Source organism: Ranitomeya variabilis, chromosome 6 (genome assembly GCF_051348905.1).
Source record: "Ranitomeya variabilis isolate aRanVar5 chromosome 6, aRanVar5.hap1, whole genome shotgun sequence".
Taxonomy (NCBI): Eukaryota; Metazoa; Chordata; class Amphibia; order Anura; family Dendrobatidae; genus Ranitomeya; species Ranitomeya variabilis.
The window spans coordinates 238,940,416-238,962,255 of NC_135237.1; the positions used below are offsets into that span (position 1 = coordinate 238,940,416).

General features: G+C 44.5%; 1 protein-coding gene across 1 annotated transcript in view; it reads right to left on the minus strand.

Annotated features, from left to right (window-relative positions):
• COL15A1 (collagen type XV alpha 1 chain) overlaps nt 1-21,840 on the minus strand; it is a 1,855,347-nt gene that overhangs the window by 10,838 nt on the left and 1,822,669 nt on the right. The window contains exon 36 of the mRNA XM_077269528.1: nt 21,359-21,544. Within this exon, the coding sequence (XP_077125643.1) occupies nt 21,359-21,544 (186 nt within the window). The remainder of the gene's footprint in view (nt 1-21,358; nt 21,545-21,840) is intronic.

Sequence of the window (21,840 nt, forward strand, 5' to 3'; positions counted from 1 at the left end):
GTATCTATCTATCTATCTATCTATCTATCTATCTATCTATCTGTCTGTCTGTCTATCCCATATCTATCTATCTATCTATCTATCTATCTATCTATCTATCTATCTATCCATTTATCTGTGTGTAATTGAGTGTGGGTTGGACAAATGTAAAAGAGGAGGTTGGACAGAAATGACATCACAAATCTTGCTGAAGCTAGAGGAGGGAGAGGAGGGAGGGGTTGGGGTGTGTTTTGGAGTGGGTGTGGTAGGTTCGTGCTTAGTAGCAGTGCAATGCATCATGGAACTTGTAGTATTAGAGCACAGTAACTCAGGAGAAAGGAAGTTGTCGATTAACTCCATGAGAGCTGAATCCAGCACTAAAGATGTGCTGCTACAGCATGATAAAAGGTAATATTGCTAAAATAAACACAGTAGATGTTTTCAGTGGCCCATAATAGCAAGATTTATGAAAAAAAAAAAAAAAAAAGGTTATAGTAGTGGACAACTTCTTTAAACATCACAGGGCTGCTGCAGTCAATGGATAGATCTATCTCATAATAATCATGTAACAAGTCCCCTGCAATATGGAGTTGCCTCATTTTGCCGACATTAACCCCTTCACCCCCAAGGGTGGTTTGCACGTTATGGACCGGGCCAATTTTTACAATTCTGACCACTGTCCCTTTATGAGGTTATAACTCTGGAACGCTTCAACGGATCCTGGTGATTCTGACAATGTTTTCTCGTGACATATTGTACTTCATGATAGTGGTAAACTTTCTTTGATATTACCTGCGTTTATTTGTGAAAAAAATGGAAATTTGGTGAAAATTTTGAAAATTTCGCAATTTTCCAAATTTGAATTTTTATGCAATTAAATCACAGTGATATGTCACACAAAATACTTAATAAGTAACATTTCCCACATGTCTACTTTACATCAGCATCATTTTGGAACCAAAATTTTTTTTTGTTAGGGAGTTATAAGGGTTAAAAGTTGACCAGCAATTTCTCATTTTTACAACACCATTTTTTTTTAGGGACCACATCTCATTTGAAGTCATTTTGAGGGGTCTATATGATAGAAAATACCCAAATACCCAAGTGTGACACCATTCTAAAAACTGCACCCCTCAAGGTGCTCAAAACCACATTCAAAAAGTTTATTAACCCTTCAGGTGTTTCACAGGAATTTTTGGAATGTTTAAATAAAAATGAACATTTAACTTTTTTTCACACAAAATTTAATTCAGCTCCAATTTGTTTTATTTTACCAAGGGTAACAGGAGAAAATGGACCCCAAAAGATGTTATACAATTTGTCCTGAGTAAGACGATACCCCATATGTGGGGGTAAACCACTGTTTGGGCGCATGACAGAGCTCGGAAGCGAAGGAGCGCCATTTGACTTTTCAATGCAAAATTGACTGGAATTGAGATGGGACGCCATGTTGCGTTTGGAGAGCCACTGATGTGCCTAAACATTGAAACCCCCCACAAGTGACACCATTTTGGAAAGTAGACCCCCTAAGGAACTTATCTAGAGGTGTGGTGAGCACTTTGACCCACCAAGTGCTTCACAGAAGTTTATAATGCAGAACCGTAAAAATAAAACAAATTTTTTCCCACAAAAATTATATTTTAGCCCCCAGTTTTGTATTTTCCCGAGGGTAACAGGAAAAATTGGACCCAAAAAGTTGTTGTCCAATTTGTCCTGAGTACGCTGATACCCCATATGTGGGGGGGAACCACCGTTTAAGCGCATGGGAGGGCTCGGAAGGGATGGAGCGCCATTTGGAATGCAGACTTAGATGGAATGGTCTGCAGGCGTCACATTGCGTTTGCAGAGCCCCTAATGTACCTAAACAGTAAAAAACCCCCACAAGTGACACCATTTTGGAAAGTAGACCCCCTAAGGAACTCATCTAGATGTGTTGTGAGAGATTTGAACCCCTAAGTGTTTCACTACAGTTTATAACGCAGAGCCGTGCAAATAAAAAATATTTTTTTTTCCACAAAAATTATTTTTTAGCCCCCAGTTTTGTATTTTTCCAAGGGTAGCAGGAGAAATTAGACCCTATATATTGTTGTCCAATTTGTCCTGAGTACGCTGATACCTGATATCTGGGGGGGAACCACCGTTTGAGCGCATGGCAGAGCTCGGAAGGGAAGGAGCATCATTTGCAATGCAGACTTAGATGAATTGGTCTGCAGGCGTCACATTGCGTTTGCAGAGCCCCTAATGTTCCTAAACAGTAGAAATCCCCCACAAGTGACCCAATATTGGAAACTAGACCCCCTAAGGAACTTATCTAGTTGTGTTGTGAGAACTTTGAACCCCCAAGTGTTTCACTACAGTTTATAACGCAGAGCCGTGAAAATAAAAAAATAAAAAATTTCCCCCCAAAATTATTTTTTAGCCCCCAGTTTTGTATTTTCCCAATGGTAACAGGAGAAATTGGACCCCAAAAGTTGTTGTCCAATTTGTCTTGAGTACGCTGATACCCCATATGTGGGGGGGAACCACCGTTTGGGCGCATGGGAGGGCTCGGAAGGGAAGGAGCGCCATTTGGAATGCAGACTTAGATGGAATGGTCTGCAGGCGTCACATTGCGTTTGCAGAGCCCCTAATGTACCTAAACAGTAGAAACCCCCCACAAGTGACACCATTTTGGAAAGTAGACCCCCTAAGGAACTCATCTAGATGTGTTGTGAGAGCTTTGAACCCCCTAGTGTTTCACTACAGTTTATAACGCAGAGCCATGCAAATAAAAAATATTTTTTTGTTCCACAAAAATTATTTTTTAGCCACAGTTTTGTATTTTCCCAAGGGTAACAGGAGAAATTGGACCCCAAAAGTTGTTCTCCAATGTGTTCCGAGTACGCTGATACCCCATATGTTGGGGTAAACCCCTGTTTGGGCACACGGGAGAGCTTGGAAGGGAAGGAGCACTGTTTTACTTTTTCAACGCAGAATTGGCTGGAATTGAAATGGGACGCCATGTCACGTTTGGAGAGCCCCTGATGTGCCTAAACAGTGGAAACCCCCCAATTATAACTGAAACCCTAATCCACACACACCCCTAACCCTAATCCCAATGGTAACCCTAACCACACCTCTAACCCAGACACACCCCTAACCCTAATCCCAACCCTATTCCCAACCGTAAATGTAATCCAAACCCTAACTTTAGCCCCAACCCTAACCCTAACTTTAGCCCCAACCCTAAATCTAGCCCTAGCCCTAACCCTAGCCCTAACCCTAGCTCTAACCCTAACCCTAGCCCTAACCCTAGCCCTAACCCTAATGGGAAAATGGAAATAAATACATTTTTTAAATTTTTTTTATTTTTCCCTAACTAAGGCTACGTTCACATTAGCGTTCTGCGCCGCAGCGTCACCGCATGCGTCATGCGCCCCTATATTTAACATGGGGGCGCATGGACATGCGTTGCACTTGCGTTTTGCGACGCATGCATCACTGCGGCGCACGCATCATGGCGCAGAGGACGCAGCAAGTTGCATTTTTTGTGCGTACAAAATCAAGCAAAAAAAGGACGCATGCGTTGCAAAACGCAGCGTTGTGCATGCGTTGTGCATGCGGTGTTCCTGCGTTGTGTGTTGCGTCGCCGACGCTGCGGCGCACAACGCAAATGTGAACGTAGCCTAAGCGGGTGATGAAGGGGGGTTTGATTTACTTTTATAGCGGGTTATTTAGCGGATTTTTATGATTGGCAGCCGTCACACACTGAAAGACGCTTTTTATTGCAAAAAATATTTTTTGCGTTACCACATTTTGAGAGCTATAATTTTTCCATATTTGAGTCCACAGAGTCATGTGAGGTCTTGTTTTTTGCGGGACGAGTTGACGTTTTTATTGGTAACATGTTCGGGCACGGGAGATTTTTTGATCGCTTTTTATTCCGATTTTTGTGAGGCAGAATGACCAAAAACCAGCTATTCATTAATTTCTTTTGGGGGAGGCGTTTATACCGTTCCGCGTTTGGTGAAATTGATAAAGCAGTTTTATTCTTCGGGTCAGTACGATTACAGCGATATCTCATTTACATCATTTTTTTATGTTTTGGCGCTTTTATACGATAGAAGCTATTTTATAGAAAAAATAATTATTTTGGCATCGCTTTATTCTAAGGACTATAACTTTTTTATTTTTTCGCTGATGATGGTGTATGGCACCTCGTTTTTTGCGGGACAAGATGACATTTTCAGCGGTATCATGGTTATTTTTATCTGTCTTTTTGATCGCGTGTTATTCCACTTTTTGATTGGCGGTATGAGAATAAAGCATTGCTTTTTGCCTCGTTTTTTTTTTTTTTTTTTTTTTTTTTTACGGTGTTCACTGAAGGGGTTAACTAGTTATGTAGTTTTATAGGTGGGGTCGTTACGGACGCGGCGATACTAAATATGTGTACTTTTATTGTTTGATTTTTTTTTTATTTAGATAGAGAAATGTATTTATGGGAATAATTTTTTTTATTTATTTAGGAATTTTTTTTTTTTTTTTTTTTACACATGTGGACATTTTTTTAAAACTTTTTTACTTTGTCCCAGGGGGGGACATCACAGATCATTGATCTGGCAGTGTGCACAGCACTCTGCCAGATCTGCGATCTGCTGTGCAGGGCTGCAGGCTTACCAAGTGTCTGCTCTGAGCAGACACTCGGTAAGCCACCTCCCTCCCTGCAGGACCCGGATGCCGCGGCCATCTTGGATCCGGGACCTGCAGCGAGGAAGGAGGTAGGAGACCCTCGGAGCAACGCGATCACATCGCGTTGCTCCGGGGGTCTCAGGGAAGCACGCAGGGAGCCCCCTCCCTGCGCAATGCTTCCCTATACCGCCGGTACACCGCGATCATGTTTGATCGCGGTGTGCCGGGGGTTAATGTGCCGGGGGCGGTCCGTGACCGCTCCTGGCACATAGTGCCGGATGTCAGCTGCGATAGTCAGCTGACACCCGGCCGCGATCGGCCGCGCTCCCCCCGTGAGCGCGGCCGATCGTGCTGGACGTACTATTCCATCCTTGGGAAGTAGGGCCCACCCCACATGGACGGAATAGTACGTCCAATGACAGAAAGGGGTTAACAGCTTCCACTCTTCTGAGAAGGCTTTCTACAAGACCATTGTCATAATAATGTGAATATGCCATGTTTGAGTATCCACCTTAAAATTCCCATGGCTTTTCAGACACACGCTGTGGGCTTTTCCAACCCCGCTCTTCTACCTCTGCCTGTGTGTGAAATCCTATACTCCCCCCCCCCCCCCTCCTTCAAGAATTTATATGGCTTTACGCTGGGCAGTCAGACTCTGTGAAAATCCCTCATTCCCCCTCCCACCTGGTACTGGTTAAAACTCGTACAGAAAGCATGAGATTCTCTGAAGGTTATGTCTATTGGCACCGATCAGGGCTAGAGATATAAGAATTATATATTCCGGATGTCCATCGAGGGATCTATAACTCCCTGAAATCGCTAGAAGCTAAACCCAACGAGTGCAAAGAGCGGGTTTCTTTGTAAGCAGGTCATGAAATTACTCCGTGTTTACACTTAAAAGAATCCTCCTGATGAGGGGCACATCCTGATCATTGTGTCTTTCGTATACGAGATTCATACAGCGAGCTAGGCATAAAAATGGGTGCCATAACTCTAAGTAAAGGGGAGATTTCAGCCTCTAAGTGAGGTAACCACAGGGGGAGTGCCTGGGTTTTAGGCTAGGAAATAAATAAGTGAAGCAGCAGTCTTCACGTGTCTTTGTTTGGGGTCCTGCTGAGAGACAGGGGTGATGCACCTAGATATATGCTCGTCCTTCCCCCCACAGCACACGGTCAGCCATGAATTGATATGACATAACAAAATGTAAGTGTTTTTCAACTTTAATCCCATTTTATTTGTAATTAGATTGTACATATGATATTTGTCTTCTTTATAATATCTTTTTATACCCCTGTATGCTACATAGGAGGGTGAATGTCAGCAGATATGAAATGTCAAATATTAGCATACCGTTGCTCAACTGCATGAAGATACCAGAAAGCAGCATGTCTCACCTATACTTGAGGTGGCCAGAGAACGCACCCCGACGCGCGTTTCGCCGCTGTCAGCACCCGCTTTCTCAAGACATTTCATATCTGCTGACATTCACCCTCCTATGTAGCATGTGATGGAATTATCTGATGGTTTAGTGCTAGGAGTTCGTGTCTGTTAGATCTGCAGGAGCATGTGTTTCTCACCTCATTATATCAAGCATAGATGCTATTACCTTTGAGGGCCTAGGCATATCTGGTGTCTTTATATTTAAGCACTTTCATTACTGTGTTCGTGTGTGTTTTTATCTTTTTGTATTTGGTAAATAAATTTTCTAAAATCATTTTATACAACAAAAAGCTTCCGCGATTTTTCTCCGTTGTTTTAATTAACCTAGGGTGCAGTACCTGGTCTGACCTGAGGGTAAGGGGCCGCCAGAGAGCTGCAAGTTCCAAACCGGATCTGGGAAGTGGGATATAGATAAATCCCCTTCAGAAAGAACCAGGGGCAACCAAACAACCCTGGTTCATGACAAATTGGTGTGAGTGGTGGGGATGATAAAGGTATCCTCCCCGTGAACCGTGACAACCATGAATGAGCAAAAACACTCTGTTTGACCTGACAAATGCTCTTCTGGATGATGTTGAACGACAGCGCCTGGCCTGAGTGTTGAATGAGGTTGAGATCAGGGCTTTGTGCGGTCCTACACCAAATTCATACACCGGAGCACAGTCATGCAGGACAGAATAGAGATTTCTGCAAAACTCTCCACAAAGATGAAAGCATACAATAGTCCAACAGAGTGTTGTATATTTAAGGATTAAATGAAATCTGTCAGCAGGTTTTACTATATGTAATCAGAGAGAAGCATGATTTAGGGACAGAGACCCTGATTCCAGTGATGTGTGACTTACTGGCCTGTGTGTTGTTGTTCCAATAAAATCAGCATTTTATCAGAAGGAGATTATTAGAGGAACAGTTGCCTTGTGCTATGAGGCCCTCCTGGTCTGTGTAACCATGCCCCCACCACTGATGAGCAGCTTTATGGCAATCAGAGGTGTAGGTGGGGTTATACAGCGCTCAGAATTTAGAAAATTGGTAGATCTGCAGCAGAGATTTTATCAAAACCACACCAAGCAACCCAGTCAGTGATGCAATGTTGGAATCAGGATCTTCGTCACATCATGCTGCTCTCGGATTACACATATATATATATATATATATATATATATATATATATATACACACACATACACACACTACAGACAAAAGTTTGGACACACCTTCTCATTTAAAGATTTTTCTGTATTTTCATGACTATGAAAATTGTACATTCACACTGAAGGCATCAAAACTATGAATTAACAGGTGGAAGCTCATCAAGACAATGCCAAGAGTGTGCAAAGCAGTCATCAAAGCAAAAGGTGGCTACTTTGAAGAGCCTAGAATATAAGACATAATTTCAGTTGTTTCACACTTTTTTGTTAAGCATATATTTCTACATGTGTTAATTCATAGTTGTGATGCCTTCAGTGTGAATGTACAATTTTCATAGTCATGAAAATACAGAAAAATCTTTAAATGAGAAGGTGTGTCTAAACTTTTGGTCTGTACTGTATAAAAAAACAAACAAAAAAAAAACACATAGTATTATTATTCCTCCACCAAACTTTACAGATGCCACAGTGCATTCAGGGAATGAATATTCTCCTGGCATTCCCCTAAGGGCTTATTCAGACATTCGCGATTGTACTCATACGCAAAACTACAGTCTTAATTTTATGTGTTTTTGATCAGTTTGGTCAGTGTGTCATTGTTTATAATCAGAATTTCATAAGTTTTTCTAGTATGCAAAAAAAAAAAAACTGATGTAGATTTCTCAAGCTTCAATCAAAATCAGTGCTGTCTGATTTTTTCACGGACCCATAGTCTTTCATTGGTAGCATTCATCCGAGACTCTCTGTGATTTGGTGTGGTCTACTCGGTCTGCAAAAATATATGGACATGTGAGCAACCCTATAGACTATAGTGGAATTATGAGCTTAGAAAATATTTGCTATTTATTCACATTGATTTTGCTGTACCCACGCCCCCAATTCTGACATGGGTCATTCATAGCAATGGGCGGACCCATAGATGCTCAAGTCTGTCTGGTTTAGCCAAATATTTTTAAAAAGTTTGGTTTGGGTATCTGAACCCGGGCCCCATTCAGGTAAATAGGGGGCCCAAACATCCAGCGTTTCCCACGACGTCATCTGTGTGACATAGTGGGAAACATTAATAATAATAATCTTTATTTTTATATAGCGTTAACATATTCCGCAGCGCTTTACAGTTTGCACACATTATCATCGCTGTCTCCATTGGGGCTCACAATCTAAATTCCCTATCAGTATGTCTTTGGAATGTGGGAGGAAACCGGAGTACTCAGAGGAAACCCACGCAAACACGGGAAGAACATACAAACTCCTTGAAGATGTCCTTGGTGGGATTTGAACCCAGGACTCCAGCGCTGCAGGGCTGCAGTGCTATCCACTGAGCCACCGTGCTGCCCATTGCCTCTGATTGGTGGTATGTTTGTTACCGCTGGTTTGAGCACTGCAGTTCCCACGCTATCACACAGATGACAGCATGTGAGCTCTGACTGGTGGTAAAAAGGTTACCGGTAGTCACAAGTATCGGCTGATGAGAGTATTACTCGTATTATCGTACACCTGGTCTCGCTGATAGCAGCAAGAGCAGGTGTATGCTGATGAGAGTATTCACCAGCCAGCATCTGCGTAATAAATAAATAAAAAAATGTCATGGGGTCACCTCTATTTTTGCTAATCAACCCAGGTAAAGCTGACAGCTGCAGACTGCAGCCCCCAGCTGTCAACTTTATGTTGGCTGGTTATCAAAAATAGAGGGGTCCTACATTGATTTTTTTAAATTATTTAAATAAACAAATTAAAAAAATGGCATGGGGTCACCCCATTTTTGACAAACAGCCAAGCTAAAGCAGACAGCTGGAGGCTGGTATTCTCTGACTGGGAAGAGGCCATGGATATTGGCCCTCCCCAGCCTAAAAATAGAAGCCTGCAGCCTGCCCAGATAAGGTGCATCTATTAAATAAGCCAATTCTGGTGCTTTGCCCCGCTCTTCCCACTTGCCCTGGTTAAGTCCGCGTTTGCGGTCCGTGTACGGACACTAGGTGTTTGGTACAGACCCACGAACTTTACCATTCAGATTCACCCATCCTTAGTCATGTTTCTACATTTTCTCAATTCTAATTTTGGATAATGTAATTTACAGAGGCGTAACGAGCGCGGTAGCAGCAGTCGCCCCTGCAACCAGGCCTGGCAGATGAGGGACCTGCTGACACCAGCCCCTACTCGAGCTGGATGTGTGTTCTTGTACACACATTCAAAGGAAGTGTTTTGCACCATACAGACCCCATAAGGTCTGTGCGCCACAATACGCGCTGCTGGTCAATCAGAGCCCAGCACGTGATGTCAGCATGACCATGGCAGTGACATCATGCACTGCCATCGAACACTGAAGTCAGCTGCGCAAAGTGGGAGAACTGGGAAGGTGAGTAGGAGCATTTACTGCTTTTTTCCTGTGTATTGAATAACAGCAGGGCACATACTAGGATGGGGGCCATATACCAGGATGAGGCACAAGATGAGAGCCATATACAAGGATGAGGGCCATATACCATGATGAGACATATACCAGGATGGGGCTACATGTACCAGGATGAGGGCCATGTACCAGAATGGGGGCCATGTACTAGGATGGAGGACATGTACTAGTAATGGGTGACATATACCAGGATAGAGGACATGAACCAGGATGTCGCGACATATACCGAGATGGAGGACATGTACCAGGATGGGGTGACATGTTCAAGGATGGAGGACCATATGCCAGGATGGGGACCATATACCATGTTGAGGGCCATATATCAGGGTGGGGTTCATATATCAGGATGGGGAACATATACCAGGTTGGGCTGTGCATTATACTATATGGAGGACTGTGGGCTGTGTATTATACTACATGTTCCTACATGGGCTGTGCATTATACTACATGGATGAACATGAGCTGTGCCTTATACGGCATGAAGGATTATGGGGGGTTCATTATACTGTATGGAGGATTATGGAGGGTGCATTATATTATTTGGAGGGCTATAGGAAGTACAATATACTATATGGAGGACTGTGAGGTGTGCATTATACTATATGGAGGACTATGAGAGGTACATTATAATATAGGAAGGACTATGAGTGGTACATTATACTATATGGAGGACTAGGAGTGCATTATACTATATGGAGGACTATGAGAAGTGCATTATACTTCTGCTATGGGGTTCCATGAGTTCTATGTTCACCCCTGGTGAATATAATGGTTTATTTATTTTCTAAACATTAAAGAACAGTAGCAGAACGGGGGTATATATAAAAGGGTGGGGGGATATATAAACCAGGATAATTATTATTATTAATTTTTTATAGCGCCATTTATTCCATGGTGCTTTACATGAAAAAAGGTGGCAAACATAGACAAATACAATAAACATGAGCAAAAAACAAGGCACTAACAGGTACAGAAGGAGAGAGGACCCTGCCCGCAAGGGCTCACAGTCTGCAGGGGATGGATGAGGATTAGTGTTGAGCGATACCGTCCGATACTTGAAAGTATCGGTATCGGAAAGTATCGTCCGATACCGGCAAAGTATCGGATCCAATCCGATACCGATACCCGATACCAATACAAGTCAATGGGACTCAAGTATCGGACGGTATTCCTGATGGTTCCCAGGGTCAGAAGGAGAGGAAACTCTCCTTCAGGCCCTGGGAACCATATTAATGTGTAAAAGAAAGAATTAAAATAAAAAATATTGCTATACTCACCTCTCCGACGCAGCCTGCACCTTACCGAGGGAAGCGGCAGCGTTCTTTGTTTAAAATTCGCGCGTTTACTTGGTTACGTGAAGTCCCGGCTTGTGATTGGTCGCGGCGGCCATGTTGCCGGGACGCGGACCAATCACAGCAAGCCGTGACGTAATTTCAGGTCCTGCAGGATTTTAAAATTACGTTCCGGCGTTGTGATTGGTCCGCGTCCCGGCAACATGGCCGCCGCGACCAATCACAAGCCGGGACGTCACGGGAGGCTGGACACGCGCGCATTTTAAAATGTGCGCATGTCCAGCCTCCCGTGACGTCCCGGCTTGTGATTGGTTACGTCGCCCATGTGACCACGACGCGCCCAATCACAACGCCGGAACGTAATTTTAAAATCCTGCAAGGACCTGAAATTACGTCACGGCTTGCTGTGATTGGTCCGCGTCCCGGCAACATGGCCGCCGCGACCAATCACAAGCCGGGACTTCACGTAACCAAGTAAACGCGCGAATTTTAAACAAACAACGCTGCCGGTTCCCTCGCTGAGGTCCGGGCTGCGTCGGAGAGGTGAGTATAGCAATATTTTTTATTTTAATTCTCTCTTTTACACATTATTACATTAATGTTGTTTCGATACCCGATACCCGATACCACAAAAGTATCGGATCTCGGTATCGGAATTCCGATACAGCAAGTATCGGCCGATACCCGATACTTGCAGTATCGGAATGCTCAACACTAGTGAGGATACTCTAGGAGAGGGTAGAACTGGTTGTGCGGCGGTCCAGTAGGTTGAGAATCATTGCAAGCTGTAGGCTTGTCGGAAGAGTTTCTATGGTAGGCGAGAGTCTGATGTGTTGGTGTTCCAGAGTATAGGGGAAGCACGGGAGAAGTCTTGTATGTGGTTGTGGGAGGAAGAGATGAGACAAGAGTAGTGTTGAGCATTCCGATACCGCAAGTATCGGGTATCGGCCCTCTCTCCTTCAGACCCTGGGAACCATCAGGGATACCTTCCAATACTTGAGTCCCATTGACTTGTATTGGTATCGGGTATCGGTATCGGATCAGATCCGATACTTTGCCGGTATCGGCCGATACTTTCCGATACCAATACTTTCAAGTATTGGACGGTATCGCTCAACACTAGACAAGACTAGGGAAGGAGATCATGAGAGGATCGAAGGTTGCATGTAGGTAGGTACCAGGCGACCATGTCACAGATGTATGGAGGAGACAGGTTGTGAATGGCTTTGTATGTCATTGTTATGATGTACAATAACAAATTGTATTGTGGTACCGTGTTAGCCAGAAAAATCGATGTGAATATTTTTCTGCCCAATGATGACAGAAGTATTCTAGGAGTGATACCTTTATTGGCTAACCAGAAAATAATATGTTTGCAAGCTTTCAGAGCACAGTGGCTCCTTCTTCAGGCAAGATTACAAATAGATTAATAAGAGACAAGCACAATATTTAAAAAATAGTACAACAGGACATATGTCATTGTTAGTTAGTGTTTTGAACTGTAGCCTCTGGGCAATAGGAAGCCAATGAAGGGCCTTGCAGAGAGGAGAAGCTGGGGAATAACGGGGAGACAGGAGGATTAGTCGGGCAGCAAAGTGTAGGATGGATTGGAGTGGTGCCAGAGTGCTAGAGGGGAGGCCAGAGAGTAGGAGGTTGCAGTAGTCAAGGTGGGAGATGATAAGGGCGTGCACTAGTGTTTTTGCGGTTTTGGGGTCAAGGAATGCATGGATCCGGGAAATATTTTTGAGTTTGAGATGGCAGGAGGAGGCAAGGGTTTGGATATGTGGCTTGAAAGTGAGGGCAGAGTCGAGGATCACCCCGAGGCACCGAGCATGCGGGACTGGGGAAAGTGAGCAGCCATTGACATTGATGGATAGGTCTGGTGGAGGGGTAGAGTGAGATGGGGGAAAGATGATGAATTTTGTTTTGTCCATGTTCAGTTTTAGAAAGCGAGCAGAAAAGAAGGCCAAGAAAGCAGACAGACATTCTGGGATTTTGGTAAGGAGGTGAGGTCTGGTCCAGATAGGTAGATCTGCGCGTCATCGGCGTAGAGATGATACTGCAGACCATGGGATTCTATGAGCTGTCCCAGGCCGAAGGTGTAGATGGAGAAAAGTAGGGGTCCTAGAACTGAGCCTTGAGCAACACCAACAGACAAGGGGCGAGGTGAGGAGGTGGTGTGGGAGAGGGAGACACTGAATGTTCGGTCTGTTAGATATAACGAGATCCAGGATAGGGCCAAGTCTGTGATGCCAAGAGATGAGAGAATCTGTAGCAGGAGGGAGTGTTTCAGGCAGAAGACAGGTCCAAGAGAAGGAGGACAGAGTAGTGTCGCTTGCTCTTGGCGGTTAGTAGGTCACTGGTGACAATTAGGGCAGTTTCAGTTGAGTGATGGAGTTGGAAGCCAGGTTGTAACCAGTCAAAGAGGGAGCAGGAGGAGAGGTGGGAGGACAGTTCAAGTTGCACATGCTGTTCCAGTAGTTTTGAGGCATAAGGGAGAAGAGATATCGGGCGATAGCTAGACACAGAGGATGGGTCGAGGGAGGGCTTTTTGAGGATAGGTGTGATTTTGGCATGTTTGAAGGATGAGGGGAACACACCTGCTGTGATTGAGAGGTTGAAGATTTGTGTTAGGGTTGGGATGAAGACCGTGGCGAAGTTAGGGATGAGGTGGGACGGAAGCGGGTCAAGCGTGCAAGTGGTGAGGTGTGATCTTGACAGGAGGGTGGAGAGCTGATCTTCTGTCATGGTGGAGAAGCTGGTTTTGGAGGAACAGGGTTTAGCAACTAAGAGGGGCACTAGGCGCTGCAGGCCAAAGCTTTCTCTGATCATCTAATCTTCTGTTTAAAGAAAGAGGCAAAGTCTTCAGCAGAAATGAGAGGGGAGGGAGGAGGTGCTGGGGGACGGAGTAGCGAATTGAAAGTGTTGAAAAGCTTTTTAGGGTTGTGAGACAGGGAGGATATGTGAGATGAGAAGTTTGTTTTGCGGCAGTGAGCGTGGACTTGAAGCTGGCGAGGGACTGCTTGTATGCAATGAAGTGGTCGACAGAGCGGAATCGCTTCCATCTCTGCTCAGCGACCCTGGAAGCCCGTCTCAGTTCTTTGTTCAGACTGGTCAGGCAGGGCTGCCTGTTGATTGTACGAGTTTTGCTATGCATGAGGGGGGCAGCTGAATCGAGTGTTGCTGTTATTGTGGTGTTATAAAAAGTGGCAGCACCATCTGTGTCATGAAGAGAAGCTATGTCTGTAAGAGGAAGAAGGGACTCAGAGTGATTGTAAATTGAGGTGTTTGAGATTTCTGAGAGGGTGAGTTAGTGGAGTGGGGGTTGTGCACTAGGAGAAGAGAGGGAAGAGAATTTGAGTAGGTTGTGGTCAGACAGGGTAAGGGGTGAGTTAGTGAGACTAGTAAGGGAGCAAAGGCGGGTGAAGATGTGGTCCAGCGTGTCGCCATCTTTGTGAGTGGCCGCAGAGGACCATTGAGTAAGGCCGAAAGAGGCAGTGAGCGATAAAAGTTTAGAGACAGCTGAGGTGGAAGTATCAATGGAGATATTGAAGTCACCCATAATGATAGTGGGGATGTCAGCAGAGAGGAAATGAAGTAGCCAGGTGGTGAAATGGTCGAGAAAGGTGGAGATGGCTAGTTCTGGGGTGCGGTAGATGACAGCCAGTTGGAGGGGGAATACATGCGGACAGAGTGCACCTCAAACAGGAAGAGTAGCAGAGGGTGGTAGCGGGATTGGAGTAAAGGAGCAGGTGTCGGACAGTAGCAAGCCAACTCTTCCTCCATGTTTGTTGCTGGGGCGAGGGGTGTGAGAGAGGTGGAATCCGCCATAGGAAAGTGCAGCTGGAGAGGCCGAGTCAGAGGGGGTGAGCCAGGTTTCACTGATGCAGAGGAAGGAGAGCTTGTTGGTGATGAAGAGGTCACGGATAAATGGCAGTTTGTTGCAGACAGAGCGTGCATTCCACAGTGCTCCAAGTGCTCCAGGTAGCACTGCTCAAAAAAATAACGCGAACACTTAAACAACAGAATATAACTCCTAGTAAATCAAATTTCTGTGAAATCAAACTTTCCACTTAGGAAGCAACACTGTTTTACAATCAATTTCACATGCTGTTGTGCAAATGGAATAGACGACATATGGAAATTATTGGCAATTATCAAGACACACTCAATAAAGGAGTGGTTCTGCAGGTGGGGACCACAGACTACATTTCAGTACCAATGCTTTATGGCTGATGTTTTGGTCACTTTTGAATGTTGGTTGTGCTTTCACACTCGTGGTAGCATGAGACGGACTCTACAACCCACACAAGTGGCTCAGGTGGTGCAGCTCTTCCAGGATGGCACATCAATGCATGCTGTGGCAAGAAGGTTTGCTGTGTCTGTCAGCGTAGTGTCCAGAGGCTGGAGGCGTTACCATGAGACAGGCCAGTACACCAGGAGACGTGGAGGGGGGGCATATGAGGCAACAACCCAGCAGCAGGACCGCTACCTTAGCTTTTGTGCAAGAAGGAACAAGAGACCTTTAAAATGTCCTCCTGCAGGCCACAAATTTGCATGCGTCTGCACAAACGGTTAGAAAACGACTACATGAGGAAGTTCTGAGTGCCCGACGTCCACAGATGGGGGTTGTGCTCACAGCCCAACACTGTGCAGGATGCTTGGCATTTGCCACAGAACACCAGGATTGGCAAATTGACCACTGGCGTCCTGTGCTCTTCACAGATGAAAACAGGTTCACACTGAGCACATGTGATATACGTGACAGAGTCTGGAGACGCTGTGGAGAGTAATCCGCTGCCTGCAACATCCTTCAGCATGACCAGTTTGGCAGTGGGTCAGTAATGGTGTGGGGTGGCATTTCTTTGGGGGGCCGCACAGCCCTCCATGAGTTCGCCAGAGGTAGCCTGACCGCCATTAGATACCGAGATGAGATCCTCAGACCCCTTGTGAGACCATATGCTGGTGCAGTTGGCCCTGAGTTCCTCCTAATGCAGGACAATGCCAGACCTCATTAAGCTGGAGTGTGTCAGCAGGTCCTGCAAAATGAAGGGATTGAAGCTATGGACTGGCCCGCCCATTCCCCAGACCTGAATCCGATTGAACACATCTGGGACATCATGTCACCATCATGTCACCATCATGTCACCATCATGTCACCATCCACCAACATTACATTGCACCATAGACTGTCCAGGAGTTGGCGGATCCTTTAGTCCAGGTCTGGGAGTTGATCCCTCAAGAGACCATCCGCCACCTCATCAGGACATAAGGAGCATGCCCAGGTGTCTAGGGAGGTCATACAGGCACGTGGAGGCCACACACTACTGATCATCATTTCCTTGTCTTGAGGCATTTCCACTGAAGTTGGATCAGCCTGTAACTTCATTTTCCACTTTGATTTTGAGCATCATTCCAACTCCAGACCCCCGTGGGATATTAGTTGTGATTTACATTGATAATTTTTAGGTTCTATTGTTCTCAATACATTCCACTATTCCACTATGCAATGAATAAAGATTCACAACTGGAATATTTCATTCAGTGATATCAAGGATGTGGGATTTTAGTGTTCCCCCAATTTTTTTGAGCTATATATATATATATATATATATATATATATATATATATATATATATATATATACACACATGTACACACACATTATATATATACATATATAAATTATATATATAGTATATACAGTACAGAACAAAAGTTTGGACACCCCTTCTTATTTAAAGATTTTTCTGTATTTTCATGACTATGAAAATTGTAAATTCACACTGAAGGCATCAAAACTACGAATTAACACATGTGGAATTATACACTTAAAGTGTGAACCAACTGAAAATATGTCTTATATTCTAGGTTCTTCAAAGTAGCCACCTTTTGCTTTGATGACTGCTTTGCACACTCTTGGCATTCTCTTGATGAGCTTCAAGAGGTAATCAATTGAAATGGTCTTCCAACAATCTTGAAGGAGTTCCCAGAGATGCTTAGCACTTGTTGGCCCTTTTGCCTTCACTCTGCGGTCCAGCTCACCCCAAACCATCTCGATTGGGTTCGGGTCTGGTGACTGTGGAGGCCAGGTCATCTGGCTTAGCACCCCATCACTCTCCTTCTTGGTCAAATAGCCTTTACACAGCCTAAAGGTGTGTTTGGGGTCATTGTCCTGTTGAAAAATAAATGACGGTCCAAATAAACGCAAACCAGATGGAATAGCATGCCGCTGCAAGATGCTGTGGTAGCCATGCTGGTTCAGTATGCCTTCAATTTTGAATAAATCCCCAACAGTGTCACCAGCAAAGCACCATCACACCTCTTCCTCCATGCTTCACGGTGGGAACCAGGCATGTAGAGTCCATCCGTTCACCTTTTCTGCGTCACACAAAGACACGGTGGTTGGAACCAAAGATCTCAAATTTGGACTCATCAGACCAAAGCACAGCTTTCCACTGGTCTAATGTCTATTCCTTGTGTTCTTTAGCCCAAACAAGTCTCTTCTGCTTGTTGCCTGTCCTTAGAAGTGGTTTCCTAGCAGCTATTTTACCATAAAGGCCTGCTACACAAAGTCTCCTCTTAACAGTTGTTGTAGAGATGTGTCTGCTGCTACAACTCTGTGTGGCATTGACCTGGTCTCTAATCTGAGCTGCTGTTAACCTACGATTTCTGAGGCTGGTGACTCGGATAAACATATCCTCAGAAGCAGAGGTGACTCTTGGTCTTCCTTTCCTGGGGCGGTCCTCATGTGAGCCAGTTTCTTTGTCGCGCTTGATGGTTTTTGCAACTGCACTTGGGGACACTTTCAAAGTTTTCCCAATTTTTCGGAATGACTGACCTTCATTTCTTAAAGTAATGATGGCCACTCGTTTTTCTTTACTTAGCTGCTTTTTTCTTGCCTTAATACAAATTCTAACAGTCTATTCAGTAGGACTATCAGCTGTGTATCCACCAGACTTCTGCACAACACAACTGATGGTCCCAACCCCATTTATAAGGCTAGAAATCCCACTTACTAAACCTGACAGGGCACACCTGTGAAGTGAAAACCATTTCCGGTGACTACCTCTTGAAGATCATCAAGAGAATGCCAAGAGTGTGCAAAGCAGTCATCAAAGCAAAAGGTGGCTACTTTGAAGAACCTAGAATATAATACATATTTTCAGTTGTTTCACACTTTTTTGTTAAGTATATAATTCCAAATGTGTTAATTCATAGTTTTGATGCCTTCAGTGTGAATTTACAATTTTCATAGTCATGAAAATACAGAAAAAATAAATTATATATATTAGTCACTGAGGAAAGTGAATAGTGGCACCAGTGTTAAAACATGTAATCCTTTGTACGGAGGAGTTGAGCCGGATTATAGAGCCTTTATCAGCATATATGTCCAATTTGGAGGTGCTCAGCATATATCAACATATAGATATAAATAATTCAGAAAAAATAATGCGTCACTCTCCATGGCAGCTTGAATGAAAAGTCCTTTATTTTATGACTTTCATCTTAGATGGTAAGGTGCAGAGGGGTGTGGTTAGAGAGGAGAGAGGACATGTTATCCGAGCATGCTCATGTGCTAATAGAGCATCTTCGGCGTGCTCTAATACTATGTTTCAGTCACTGTGGCTGCATGTTTCATGTTTGTTCGACAGCCGCACACATGCTGGGATTGCCTGTTTGTTAGGCAATCCCTGAATGTGTTGCGACTGTCGAACAGCTGTCAGATATGCAGTGAGGACGACTAGAACATAGTATTATAGCACGCTGAAGATGCTCTATTAGCCCTCGAGCATTCTCCCTCATCACTATTGCCCATGTATATCTTATCACTATTGATATCACATACATTGGGTAGTTGAACCATTCAGGCTGTGCTTGAGGTGTGATAGGGAGCACAGCCCTGACAGGAACAGCACCCATAACTGTTTACTATGGAGTTACTACGCTGATAATTAGATTGGCTACAGTGAATTGTGGGAAATGTAGTTTCAACAGCTTCATGAATAAACCCTTGATGTCATTGTAAGGGGTTGGCAGGTTCCCTGTGTTGCGCCCTCTCCTCATTCTGAGTGCCCCCCGTGCACTCTTGTGTACATATATTATGTGCCTGTTTATTAATGTCTTGTTGTTTCTGTACTGTGGAATGTATGTCCTGTGTTTGTAATGTCTGATGTTTCACCATATTTGCTAAATGTATGTTAGCTTAAGGTACCTTCACACGAAGCGACGCTGCAGCGATAGCGACAACGATGCCGATCGCTGCAGCGTCGCTGTTTGGTCGCTGGAGAGCTGTCACACAGACCGCTCTCCAGCGACCAACGATGCCGAGGTCCCCGGGTAGCCAGGGTAAACATCGGGTTGCTAAGCGCAGGGCCGCGCTTAGTAACCCGATGTTTACCCTGGTTACCAGCGTAAAAGTAAAAAAAACAAACAGTACATACTCACCTGCGCGTCCCCCAGCATCTGCTTCCTGACACTGACTGAGCTCCGGCCCTAACAGCACAGCGGTGACGTCACCGCTGTGCTTTCACTTTCACTTTAGGGCCGGCGCTCAGTAAGTGTCAGGAAGCAGACGCTGGGGGACGCGCAGGTGAGTATGTACTGTTTGTTTTTTTTACTTTTACGCTGGTAACCAGGGTAAACATCGGGTTACTAAGCGCGGCCCTGCGCTTGGTAACCCGATGTTTACCCTGGTTACCAGTGTAAAACATCGCTGGTATCGTTGCTTTTGCTGTCAAACACAACGATACACGGCGATCGGACGACCAAATAAAGTTCTGGACTTTATTCAGCGACCAGCGACATCACAGCAGGATCCTGATCGCTGCTGCGTGTCAAACGAAACGATATCGCTAGCCAGGACGCTGCAACGTCACGGATCGCTAGCGATATCATTACAAAGTCGTTTCGTGTGAAGGTACCTTTAGGGAAAGGAGCTAGTTAATTTTGTGGGCTGGGTCAGGGGCTTCTAGAGAGGAGAAAGCTGCTGTCCCCAGTCAGTGAGCCCGGATACGTTGGATAGGGCAGACGTGTGCTACTGAAAGGGCACTGCCAGACTCAAGGATGGGAGAGATCTGTTGCCCCGGATCAAAGATTCATATGGACTGAAGGAGTACAACACAGGCTCCCAGGACTTGGGACAGGGCATTCACTGAAGGGTTCTCCGGTGCCCAGATTCCAGCGAGTAGACTACTGCGAACTTCGGCTGCTGCAGTTGTTGTGGGTACGGCCGCTGCCAGAGTCAGGGAGAGAGCAGGAAGCCTTAAAGTTGTCTTTTTGTCCACCTTTCATTTGTGTTCAATAAAAGTTATTTTCCCTGTTGGAGTACAGCTGCCTTCCAGACCCTTATTTGCCTGGACTACGGTGACCAGAGAAGAGAAGGTAACTCCTGGGGAAAAAGCTGTGACAGCCCTGTATTGCATGTACAAGGGGCTGGGGTGTTGGTGGACGGTGTTTTGTGGGTGAACCCGGCCAGGACTACCACCCTGGTCACCCTTGTTACATCATTATATGCATTTAGTATAACAGTGAAGACATAAAGACATTCTTCTTGTAAAAGTGGAGAAGATGACTAACACCTCTTCTGAAGACCTCTGTCATTATATTGTGTGTGAATTGTATTTTATTGTGTGTTTTACCCTTAAGTTGGCTACAATGTCCTGTTAGGGGTGAGGCAGCTAATAGTGGGGGAGGAGTAGATGGGCACTATTGGTTACTTACTGCTTTTTAAACTTAGTGGAGAGAGTTGGAGAGAAAGAAAGGACACCCTCAGAGTTCTGTCATAATTGGGTGTGTGTGAAGAAGCAGACCTTCAAGGGAGCAATGTACAGTGGTGGCAGTTTTGCTCATAGCAGGCAAGTTGTGGCACCTATGCAAGAAGATTTATAGCAAGTCTAAGTTATAGCCAGACCTGGAGGTCTTAGTGAAAGAATTATGGGATCAGCCAGGCTAGGGTATGGCTGTAAGGTAGTAGCCAGTGAGAGATCCCCTACACCATTCACAGAGTGCAGTTAGGGTGCAATAACACATTGACTCATGTGGCCCTGTACTGTGAAGATAGAGGCTGCCAGCATACACTGTTGTGTATATGTAACATTCTTCACAAGTATTGTGCCGTTTTCCATAACCACTACAAATGTGCCTCTGTATTGTGCAGAGAGAAAGTCAAGCATTGTTCCTGTTAACCGTTGTATATATGTTTTAAACCTCAGTAAACAAGATTTTATTTTTGCAACACCATCTGTTTTCTTCATCATGAAGTTAAAAGGGGTCCAGCACCACACAAATTGCACAAAAATGTATCCTGAAGGTGTCCGTAACAAAACTGCAGCCACATGCACACACCCAAGGACCCTTATGTAAGATGTTTAGAGGCATGGAACTAGTTGTCGGCCAAATTCCCCCCTTACAGTCTTACCTTCAGATTGACAATAGATAGGTTAAACCTATCTGTTTTTCTCACTATACTGTGAAGATCTTGCAGATGTGATGAGAGAAAAGCTCGGAAGGTAGATGTTAGGCCAACCGCACGAGCTTGCTGAAAGCATTGTAAATCGGCCCGAGTGTCACCCGCAAAAGGAGAGTTCAACGCTACAAGGTGCAGCTAAAAGAAAACAAAACATTTTTGATACTGTGATGTGTGCAAAAAATCGTAACATCTAAATCAAATAAACAAGCATCATTTTTTACTGCAAATGTATAAACTTTGAACATAATATGTAGTTTCACATATGTAAATGTGATTTTTTTATTTTTTTTACTCTATTAATGATTCATTTACATACAGGTTTTTAACATTTTTTTTTTAAGCTTAAAGCGCACTGGTCAGCACAATTTTGCTAAGTAAACTACAGACACTGACATGTTACTGCTGTTATACTGATTAAAATGATACCTGGG